At 16.4% G+C, this 12,261-nt stretch overlaps 4 protein-coding genes across 4 annotated transcripts, besides 1 other annotated feature; 2 read left to right on the top strand and 2 right to left on the bottom strand.

Moving 5' to 3' along the window:
- Positions 1 to 512: a sequence feature (interrupted by gap~centromere).
- A 2,550-nt stretch (positions 513 to 3,062) lies between these two features.
- PGSY75_0112100 (hypothetical protein) lies at positions 3,063 to 3,554 on the bottom strand (the record flags this gene model as incomplete). Its single annotated transcript, XM_018783671.1, has 1 exon — positions 3,063 to 3,554. The coding sequence occupies one exon, from the start codon at positions 3,552 to 3,554 to the stop codon at positions 3,063 to 3,065; it is 492 nt and encodes a 163-aa protein (XP_018643955.1).
- A 1,650-nt stretch (positions 3,555 to 5,204) lies between these two features.
- Positions 5,205 to 7,588, top strand: PGSY75_0112000 (putative TatD-like deoxyribonuclease; the record flags this gene model as incomplete). The annotated part of the gene is made up of 5 exons (XM_018783670.1): positions 5,205 to 5,491; positions 5,675 to 5,775; positions 5,890 to 6,736; positions 7,065 to 7,130; positions 7,546 to 7,588. The coding sequence occupies 5 exons, from the start codon at positions 5,205 to 5,207 to the stop codon at positions 7,586 to 7,588; spliced, it is 1,344 nt and encodes a 447-aa protein (XP_018643954.1).
- A 190-nt stretch (positions 7,589 to 7,778) lies between these two features.
- Positions 7,779 to 8,348, top strand: PGSY75_0111900 (hypothetical protein; the record flags this gene model as incomplete). Its single annotated transcript, XM_018783669.1, has 3 exons — positions 7,779 to 7,835; positions 7,969 to 8,100; positions 8,292 to 8,348. 3 exons carry the CDS (start codon positions 7,779 to 7,781, stop codon positions 8,346 to 8,348), a joined length of 246 nt encoding a protein of 81 aa, XP_018643953.1.
- Positions 8,349 to 9,426: 1,078 nt separating this feature from the next.
- On the bottom strand, positions 9,427 to 12,261 carry PGSY75_0111800 (hypothetical protein; the record flags this gene model as incomplete). The annotated part of the gene is made up of 8 exons (XM_018783668.1): positions 9,427 to 9,893; positions 10,019 to 10,181; positions 10,316 to 10,379; positions 10,484 to 10,614; positions 10,769 to 10,852; positions 10,954 to 11,041; positions 11,136 to 11,260; positions 11,395 to 12,261. Coding segments are annotated over 8 exons (1,989 nt in total), but the record flags the coding sequence as incomplete, so codon positions are not given.

Below are 12,261 nucleotides of genomic sequence, written 5' to 3'. Positions count from 1 at the left end.
TAATTTATATATTTTAATATATTATTTTATTTATTTAATTTAATTAATTATATTATTATTTTATTAATTTATGTATTTTAATACATTATTTAATTTATTTAATTATTTTATTTATTTTATTAATTTATATAGTTTAATATATTATTTATTTATTTAATTATTTATTTATTTAATTATTTATTTATTTTATTAATTTATATATTTTAATATATTATTTATTTATTTAATTAATTTAATTAATTATATTATTAATTTATATATTTTAATATATTATTTTATTTATTTAATTTAATTAATTATATTATTAATTTATATATTTTAATATATTATTTTATTTATTCAAAATAATTAATTATATTATTTATTAATTTATATATTTTAATATTTTATTTTTATTATTTTATATATTTAATATAATATTTATTTTACTTATTTAATTTAATTAATTATATTATTATTTTATTTATTTAATTTATTATTTGTTATTTATATTATTATATTATTCAATTTATTTAATTTATTACATTTAATATATATAATACAAAACATAATATATTCTTTATATATTGATTAATACAAATGTGTATTATAATTAATTATTAATAAGATAATTAAATAATGATAATATAAAATATTAAAATTAATGTAAAATATACTAATATATATATGAATTAATATATATTAAATTATTATATTATCCTTTTTTTAAGAAAATATTCCTAATTATATTTTTAATAGTGTTAATATAATCAAGGAATATTATTTATAAAAGTACCTTTAACACAAAAATTATAATTCGTAATTTCAAATAAATATTTAGAAATATCTAAGTATTATTAATGAGAGTAATTCAATAAAGAAATATAATACATATAATTTTTTTTATTGAATTATTTGAAATAGTTATTTCTATTATACACGCTAGTAATAGAATAATTGTTGTGTATCTTTCTCTTTTATTTAAGATTAAGTTATGACAAATATGGAACTTCGTAATTTATGAAAAAATATATTAATATATATATATACTATATGTATACATAATTTTTTCTTTTTCCTCAAAAATTTATTACTATTTTGTACGAAATTAATAAAATTCAAAATGTTCATCACATTTTCCTTATCTCCATGATTTTATTTATATTTTATAAATATGACATTTAGCAAAATTATAACATATATTATTAAATAGAAAATTAATTTTTCATCATATTATAATATAATAACAAAAAATAAAGTTGTAAAACTCTAGAAAATACATAAGACAAAAAAAAAAATGTAGATTACAATTATATATAAATGTTTTCTCATTTTACAAATAACTAATATAAAATATATAGATAAAATATCAAATTTTTATATTGATTATATTTTCATGAAAATATAATTTATGCTTAACAATATATAAAATTTTTTTGTCAAATTTGAACACCCAAATTATTTTTGCTTTAGTAGATTTAAATATGTAAGGGGAATACGACATTCTATAATCTTCGGTAAGGTTTTATTTTTTTTTTTGCCCCTTTCATTTTTTCCTTTAAATAAACATTTATTTAAAAATATATATATATCTATATATTATTTTATATTTATTAAAAGATATAGAATAAAATAATGTTATATTCATAAATATATTGATGGCACAATATATAACATTCAGAAAACAAAAAATCCATATATTTTTTATTATTATTCTGATTTGAATTTTTTTAATTCTTAAAAAAGTAACATGTTTTAGTAAGAGCATTAATAATATTTATATAGACATGAAAAATTATATATAAAGGATATAGAAGGAACAAAATAAGTCTCTTTTGCTTTTTTATACTCATGATACTACCTCGAATTTTATTCATATTTTAATTATTGAATCTAAAATATATAATTTTATATTTTATAGAAATATAATAAATAATCACACCTTTTTAAGTAAAACTTTTTTTTAAATGGTTATAATGTCTGCACAATTTTGTAAAAGAAGTATAATGGCATAAAATATCTTTTACAGGTCTATAGATATAACATATTTCAGGAAATAATATGTTATACACAACAATTTCATATACGATATAAAATGACCTTTAGAAATATAACGTGATACTATTTGGTAAAAAAGAAGATAAAAAAATATATATTTTCTTTTTAAATAAAAGCATATATAATTATAAATTTTTTTAAGAAAAACATATAAATGAGCAAATTGAGATATTTAATAATAAATATTGAATGATGAAATTTTAGACATATAATTAAAAAATATATATATATATTACTAAGTAAATATATTGTCCTAATTATATATATTTATAATAAAAATTTTGTTTTTAATCTCAAATATATTTACAATGAAATAAATAAAAGTTGTTTCATTATTTTAGACACATTCAGGAATTTTTTTAAAATTAAATTGAAAATAAAAGAAATAGTATTATACGTTTTAAATTGTAAAAGAATAAAGAAATATTATTCTTAAAGATTTTTTTGAAAAACAAAATAATATTTCTTTTCTATTATGTTTTTATAGATATAATTAAAACTTAATTCTTAAATTTTAGAAATCTAAATAACCTCATATATTATTTTTTCTTTCTTTTCCAGTTTTATATATTGTTCTACAGTGTAATTTTAAAATATTGTTATGATATTGTGTAAAATATATATATTTTAATATAAGTTAGAACGATATATAATCTACAAATTATTTCGAAATGAAAAAATAGAATGTAAACATGAATATATGCATTTGTTCAGTTGAGAGAAAAAAAAAAAAAATAAAGTTTTCATAATATATATATATATATTTGTGTCTATTATATTCTTTTATTATATTTATAAATTATTATTTTAATAATAATATATAAAAAAATAAAAGTACAAAAAAAAAAAGAATGAAATTTATTTTGTATGACGTTATTACTTAATTTATATATATATATATATGTGTTTTCTGAAAATTCTGTTTTTGATAAAAGAAAAAATATTATATTTATATTTATGAAAGTGCATTTTTGTATAAAATATTTTATTACAAATTAAAATTCATCTATTAACTTGGACTTTTCTTAATTATTTAACGATTGAATTATATCTATAAGACTTTGCTTAAACGATGGTATATTTAACTCATCAAAATTATTTTCCAGCACAAAGTGTGTTGCTACATTTTCAATTTCATCATTATTCAAAATATAGAATTCTTGTCTGTCTTCAATTATTTTGATATTTTGTTCATTCATTTCTTGTTCTTTTCTCAACAAATCTGTTTGAGAATATATCTCTTCTTCTAGATTGCTTATAAATGAATAATTTTTATTCCCTTTTATAGAATCTTTATGTTTTTCATCATTTAATTTTATTTTTAGTTCATCTCCATTATCTAATTTGATACTATTAATTTCGCCACTTAACAATTTTCTCATTGCCTTGGCTGCATTTTCTGTTTCATGAAAATTTATATTATTTCTATAGTTGTTTCCTAATACAACACTATTCAGAAAGAAGAACAATATTATTATGGGACATAATACAACCAAACGGTTATTAAGTACTTTCATTTTCCTTAAATTAGAGCAAAAAAAAATTAAAAATACAAAAATTTTAAATAATATAAAACAAACAAATTTTATAAAAAAAATTTTTAGACATATATATTTTTTAATAATATTGAAATAATGAAAGATTTAAGTTTATTTAGAAATTATGAAAAATAATTAATTTAAAAAAAATAAATTCTTATAAAACAGAATTTGTTTGAAAAATATAAAATAAAATACTTTTAAAATATATAAATTTTGTTTTTAATTAGCTAAAACAAATTTTCTTAAAAAAATAAAAAATAAAGCTTTTTTGACAAAACATATCACAAAAGTAGAGATAGTAATTTTATATTATATCTGTATAGAGTTTTTTTTTTTTTTTTTTTTTTCTATAAACTAGCTAAATTCGTGTAGTCAGCTAAAACGAAATGGTGATATTTTTTTTTTTATGATGAAAAAAAAAAAAAAAAAAAACATATAAAAAGACAACTGTTTTTAGTTATATTAGAAAGAAGCAGTTAATAACATTCCATTTTTATATCTCAATTTTGAGTTCATGTATTATAATAAATAAGAATATATATTATTAATTGTCTTTTATACTTATTGTTATATTAAAAAGTTTGACATTTCCTTGTTTTCTGAAAAATATCCCAAAAAGAAAAAAATAGTACTATGTATATGTATAAATATATATATATATATATATAAGTATTTATATTTGTTTATTTTCCCTTTGAAACAATTTAATATCACAATTTAGTAGACCATCCCTTTTTTAATTAAAACATATATATAATACATAATGTATTTATAATATGGTTTGGACAATACAAATATGTGCATTGGAAGAATAAATATAAATACATTTCTTCGAATTCTACAAATTTTTTGTTCAACTTAACAAGAACACGTTGTTTTGGGAACTATATATTTATTAGTTAAATTTTATTAATTATGATGTTATTCCAAACAAATATTAAAAAAAATGTATTATAACACCATATAGATTACTATAATATATTTTTATATTAAATATGTTTAGTTTTATAAAAATTCAGTAATATTAATATAATATTTATTTCTCAATTAATATATAAAACTAGCATAGAAAAAGTGTATAGTATTTTATAAGATATATGAATAATACTATAATACAAATTTACAAATAAAAAAGATAAAATAACAAAATAGTGGTAACGTAAAGAATCCAAAGGGATATATTTTTTAAGGTTTCATTTAAGTTCTTCGTTAAATAAATAAATAAATATATATATATATATATATATAAAATACAGTTTATCATTTGTTTTTATTATTTTTTTTTTCCCTTTCATAATATAAAAGAGAATATAATTTAATTATTAATGATCAGAAATAAAATATATGATATAACAGAAGTAAATGATTATTTATTTAATTTTATGATATACCGGGTTCATATTAAAACGAAAAAAAAATAAAAAAATGCTAATATAATTTTTGTACATTGTATTGTACGCAATAAAAAATACCATTCGTTATTGTTAACATCAATATATATTTGTGTTTATATTTGTTTTTATATTTTATTTATTATTATTTTTTTTTTTAATAATTTTCTAATAGCATTATTCTTAAAATAAAAAAAGAATTTATAGGAATATAACAAAATAAAAAAGTAAAAATATGAAATTAGTTTTTCATTATATTAAATATATAAATGTTTTATTGTATATATCTAATATTTTTTTAAAAAGTAATAGTCTTAAAATATATAAAGATTTAAGATATATTAATACTTTAAATAAATATAAAGGATTACAAATAAAAAAAAGAAGCAACTTGAAAAAAAATCATAATATAAGGAGAATGGAAGATAATGAGAGTTCATTTATTGATATAGGATCAAACTTAACTGATAAAATGTTTGACGGTGTTTACAATAGTAAAAAGCATGAAAATGATTTACAGAAGTAAAAAAAAAAAAAAAATTAGAAAATGAAAAAACTTGATGATACTCAAAAATATATACATAATATATATATATATTATATGTATAGTTGTATATTTTAAAACCTTTCCTTTTTCTTTTCATCCTTACACATTTCATATATATATATATATATATATATTTATTTATTTATTTATTTTTATAGCGTTTTAAATAGAGCAAAAAATAATAATGTTGACAAAATTATAATAACATGTACTTGTCTTGCTGAAATTGATAAATCCTTAAAGATTTGTGAAACTTATGGTTAAATTATTTATATATATATATTTATTTATTTATGTTTTTCTCTAATTGTTATTGTTATGATGATTTTATATTATATTTATTATTTTTGTTTTTATTTTTTCTTTTTGTTAGATCCTGAAGGAAAATTTCTTTATTTAAGTGCTGGTGTACATCCAACAAACTGCTATGAATTTATTGATAAAAATAAACATGAAGAAAAAGAAATTATAGCTAAAAAGGAATATGAAGAATTTATTGAGTATTTTAAAAATAAACAAGGTGATAACTCAAAAATGGAAAATGATAATAAGAAAATATGTGATGATAAAAAGGATGTGAATAATTTTAATGAAATATTACTAGAAAAGAGTTTGGATACTATTCCTGGTTTTAAGTATAATGAAAAAGATAAAGAATATTTAGAGAAATTAAAAAATAAAATTATAAAATATCCTAATCGAATTGTTTGTATTGGGGAGATAGGATTAGATTTTGATAGATTATATTTTTGTTCTAAATATATACAAATTAAATATTTCATATTTCAATTAAAATTAGTACAAATGTTTAATTTACCAATGTTTCTACATATGAGAAATTGTTCAGAAACTTTTTTTAAAATTGTAGATATATATAAATTTCTATTTGAAAAAAATGGAGGAGTTATTCATAGTTTTACAGATAAAAAAGATATAGTTCATAATATAGTACAAAATTATAAAAATTTATATATTGGTGTAAATGGATGTTCTTTAAAAAGTTTGGAAAATATAAATGCTGTTAAAAAAATACCTTTAGATCATTTATTATTAGAAACGGATGCTCCATGGTGTGGTGTCAAAAAAACACATGCATCATACGAATATATTAAGGACACATATGAAAAAAGAGCTTATACAAATTTAAAAAAAATAAAAAATATAATAAAGTGTGATGATAGTACTATTTTCAAGGAGAGAAATGAACCTTATAATATAGCGTAATTTTAAAAATTAATACTTATAAATAATATTATATATATATATATACATAGATATAATGTTCATGAAACGTAAATAAATAAATATATAAATAAATATATAATATATTTTTTTTTCATATTACAAAAAATATATATATTTATATATATATCTTCTTATTATATTAAAACGAATTCTTTATTTTCACACACATATATATATATATGATGTACATTTTTTATTATATAAAATGGAAAATATATAAATATATAAATGTTGTATTATTTTATTATTTTATTGTTTTATTGTTTTATTATTTTATTGTTTTATGGTTTTATTTTTTTCTAGAGATATTGCAGAAATCACATATAAAGTAAGAGAGGAAGCCATGCCTTTTAATTTATTTTGTAAAAAGTAATATATATTAAAAAATTATGTAAAAACATTTTTTTTTCAATGTTTAATTTTTCATGTATATACTTATATAAATTAGTATTATAATTTCATCTATATGTTAATATTATATGATCATATCTAAAATATTTATATATTATAAAATATAATTTTTAAATCATTAGAATATATATATATATATATTTTTTATATGTATAATATATAATCCATAATAAAATTATTAATATGTTAAAAAAGTATGTACTTAAAAGTAAATTTTTTTTTTTTTTTTTTTTTTTTTTTTTTTTTGTATATAATAATAAAATATTATAAATATATTTGAATAAGTTTACATATATATATTTATATTCATATTATTATTATATAAATATATATAATTAATTTATATATTTTTAATTTTTATAATTTTAAAAAGAATCAGATGTAACACTTTGAATTTGTTCAAGAAACTGAGGTAATTTCATATACAAAAAAATAATAATAAAGAGAACGCCTTTAAAAGATTATTAATGATGAATGAAAGAACTGGTATATTATGAAAAGAAAACAAATTATAATAAATAATAAAATATATATTAAACATACAAAAAACATATAAAAAAAAAAGGAGGGTATTATAAAAAATAAAGTTTAAAATTAATTTATAATATGGAAAATAGCAGTAAAACAATTTCTCAAAATACAATAAAAGCACATGTCGAAGCGGTAAAATTAAAAACCTCATTTTGTTTATTTATTTGTGTTTATCATTTTTTTTGTTATTTTGAAACAAAATGGTTTCTATCTATTGTAGCTATGTATAATATATATATATATATATTTTTTTTTTGATTCATAGAATGATGAATGTAAAGAAAAAAAAGAAAAATATTTAAAATGTTTTAATAATTGGTATAAAAACAATTTCCTCAAAGGAGACTTAACACAAGCTTGTGACGATTATTATGAGGATTATCAAATGTGTGTTATGGTAAGGAATCCAAAAAAAATTAAAACATATAATATATATTATATATATCTATTTATTTTTATAATATGCTTTAAAAAATTCATGTTTATATATAATACAAGTATCATCTTATGTATTAATAATTTAGTATATATATATATATATATATATATTTTTATACACATCTTGTATTTTATATTAATTTCTTTTAGAATGATTTAAATAAAAAGGGATTAGGTCACCTTAGCAATGTAGAAAAAGAGAAATAGATGCAGTGAAACAGATTTATAATAAAAATAAGCATATTAAAATTATTATAAATATTATGAAACGTTACATTTTTTTTTTTTTTTTTTTATGTTATTTTATAATTTTATTATTTCTTCATTTCATAATTTTTTTGTTTTATTATATATTTGTATATTTGCTTATTAATTTTATAAATATATTCTATGATATATATAATAGTATATATGTATATATTTTTTTTAATATTCAATTTATATTTAATTCATATATATATATATATAAATTCCCTTTTTCGAGAAATATAAAAATTTATCTTTTTTTTTTTTTTTACAACTGTTTATATATATATATATATATATAATGTATTAATAAAAATATCGAAAAAAAAAAAAAAAAAATTATACATATAAAATATAATTAAACAATAATTAGAAAAGTTTATACAACCTTTTAATAACAGTTTCTTGCAAATACGCCATATATTAAAATAACACATAAGAAATATAATTCAAAATAAAAAAGGTTGCACAAACAAATGAAAACAAATAATAAGGGGGAAGGAAGAGAATGAAACAATGTTTAATTAAACAATAAAATAAATTAAATGAATATTTAAAAAAAAAAAAAATATATATATATAATAAAAAAAAAACATGAAAAAAAAAATATATGTAGATAAAGAAATAACATATAATATAATTAAGGAATCATATGTAGACATTAATAATATAATCGTATGATTTTAATTTTTTTTTTATTGTTTTATTGTTTTTTCATTCTCCTATTATATATAATATAGTTGAAATGTTAATCTTACCTCCATATAAAATTCTTTTAAATTTATAATTACAAGGAAGGAAGATTCATTTGGGTTCTTTGGTAATCCACAAAATGTTTTAACATGACCAACAGGATAAGCATACTATATTATATATATGTTATTTTTCCTCTTTATGTAGGAAAACATATATTATGATGAATATCTATCTGTATATTTCAAAATGTTTAACCACATGAAAAAATTAATAGTTTTTAAAAATTAACACAAAACATAAAATACACACATACACATATATAATATATATATGTTGAGTATTTTTATATTTGTTTGTTATTTAAATAATTGCTATTATTATTATTATTACTACTATTATTATATTCATATTCATCATCGGTATTTACGGATTTAATACATGTACTACTTTTACTATCTTCATATATGTCATTAGAATTTAAGGAATACATATATTTTTTTTTATAATCCTCATTATTCTTTAATCCATAATCAATTTTATTTTTTTTTTCTATTATAGCTGATCCATTCATTTTATTATTTACACAATTACTTGGTGCATTTATATCATTACTTAATAAATTATTATTATTATTATATATATCTATAGGATAGTTCATATTACTGTCGTACATATAATCAGGATAAATATTATTAAGTTGATTACTAGCTACATTAACAGGAAGGTATATATACGGGTTAGGCATATTTTGATTATTATATAAATAAAACAAATTCATATCTAGGTTGTATTTGTAAACATTGTAATTTCCTAAAAAATAAAAAATAAAAAAAAATAAAATAAAAAAAAATTTTTTTTTTTTTATCATATATTCATATAAATTCAAACACACACGCACATATATATATATATATATTATATCAATTTAGATTTACCTAGATAATTTTGTGGAGGTACTATGTTTGGATAATTATTCATTTTTAAAGAATCCTTTTTACTAGCTGTAAATTCTGAGCCCTTATTATTTTTATTGTAATTCTTTTTAGCCTTTTCATTTTTTTCCTTTCCCTGTTGATTTTTTTTGTTATTGTATACATTCTACAAATATATAATAAAAAAGAAAATAAATAAGGATACAGCGCATAAACACAAATAGTACACATTATAAATATGTAAAAAAAAAAAATATATATATATATATATATTTTTTATTTCATTTTTCAAAAGCATACGGATAAGTTTCTTATAACGAGAGATGTGTTGCTGGGCAAATCTAGGAGGTCCTTTAATTTTTTACTAAAAAAAGAAAAGAAGAAAAAGAGAAACATAATTGGACATATAATATTTTTAAAAGCTTACACATACACACACATATATATATATGTTTATATTTATATTACATCAATATATTTTTTAGATAATTTGAATAATTTTTCATCCATATTTTAAAAAACATTTCATTATCTCTTATGCACAATTGTAGACCACACAAGTCGATTAAGCTAAATTCTTCTCCTATTGCCAAAAGAACCTACAAAATAAATTAATAAAAATAATAAAACATAACTACATATATATATATATATTAAATAACTAATCTATCTCCATTTTTATTTTCTTTCCTAGTTGTTAAATATAAAAACATTCTTATCTTCTTAAAAATATCATATATATATATTTGTTACCATTTTTTCCCATATTAAATCAACATTGTCATTTTTAAAATGACTGGCATTTTTAACGGTACAAATAAAACCATTTGGATATTCCTACATTGAAAAAAATAAAAATAATAAAGCATACACATATAATATTATATATATATATATATATTTATATTTATTTATTTGTTCATTTTATTTGTGTATACGTCAAATAGGGGTCTAAAATTATGTTTAAAAAGATAAATGTTGTAGTATTCTTTAATAGCGGAAGGCGATTTCATATATTTATAGTTCCTAAAAAAAGGGGAAAATAAATAAACATACATAAATACATACATACATATATATATATATATATATATACATTTTTTTTCCGTTTTATAAGTACTTGTAAAATTTTTCTATCGTATTGAAAGTATCCAGTGATATAATTTTTCCCACGCATTGTTCATTTTCTTTTCTAACTTCATTATCAAACAAAAATAACCACACATTTTGTAAATAATTTTCATTCTAAAAAGGTAAATAATATATAAAAAAATTAAAGATTAATATATATATATATATAATATTTATATGTGCGTTTTTTAAAATTTTCTTTTTTTCGTCATTTTCATATAATTTTTATTTTACAATATTGTACTTACTTTATTTTTGTTTACATGATTTTTCTTTATATTATTATTAATATACACATTATTATTGTATTTCTTTTCATTGACCTTCTTTTTATTATTCTCATTTTTATAGGGTTCATTTAAATGTTTCTTATATGTATTCTTTCTTTTTGTATACTCGTTACTATTATTATTACTATTATTATTACTATTATTATTACTATTATTATTATTATTATTATTACTATTATTATTACTATTAATATCATTATTATTATTACTATTACTATCAATATCATTATTATTAGTAGTATTATTTTTTTTTCCTTTATTATTTATTATTATATCTTTTTTTTTTTTCATATGGTCTCTTATGTATTCTTTATTATTGTCTTTTTTTTTTCTTCTTATATCTTTTATATTATATCCATTCATTTTAACTAAATTGTTATTCTTATCTTCTTTAATTATATCATCATTTGGTGTTGTTATATAGTTTTTACGTTTTGTTACATCATTTTTTATTATATCACTTTCATTTTTTATTACATCACTTTCATTTTTTATTACATCACCTTTATGTTTTTCTATACCATCATTTTTATTATTTCTTTTATTTCTATGTGTTTTAAATAGATTACTATCATTTTCTTCATTCTTTAGAGTAAGAGTATTGTTGCAATTATTTTGTTCTTTCCCATTATTTTGTTCTTTCCCATTATTTTGTTCTTTCCCATTATTTTGTTCTTTCCCATTATTTTGTTCATTCCCATTATTTTGTTCATTCCCATTATTTTCCTTTATAATTTTTTTCTTTTTTTTCTTTATATTATTTTTATAACCATTTTTCTTATTATTTAAGAGCTCATTATTTTTATTATTTATATTTAAATTATT

This window comes from Plasmodium gaboni, chromosome 1, assembly GCF_001602025.1.
Source record: "Plasmodium gaboni strain SY75 chromosome 1, whole genome shotgun sequence".
NCBI lineage: Eukaryota > Apicomplexa > Aconoidasida > Haemosporida > Plasmodiidae > Plasmodium > Plasmodium gaboni.
The sequence above is the reverse complement of the archived record's forward strand: the minus strand, read 5'-3'. Positions and strand labels throughout refer to the sequence as shown.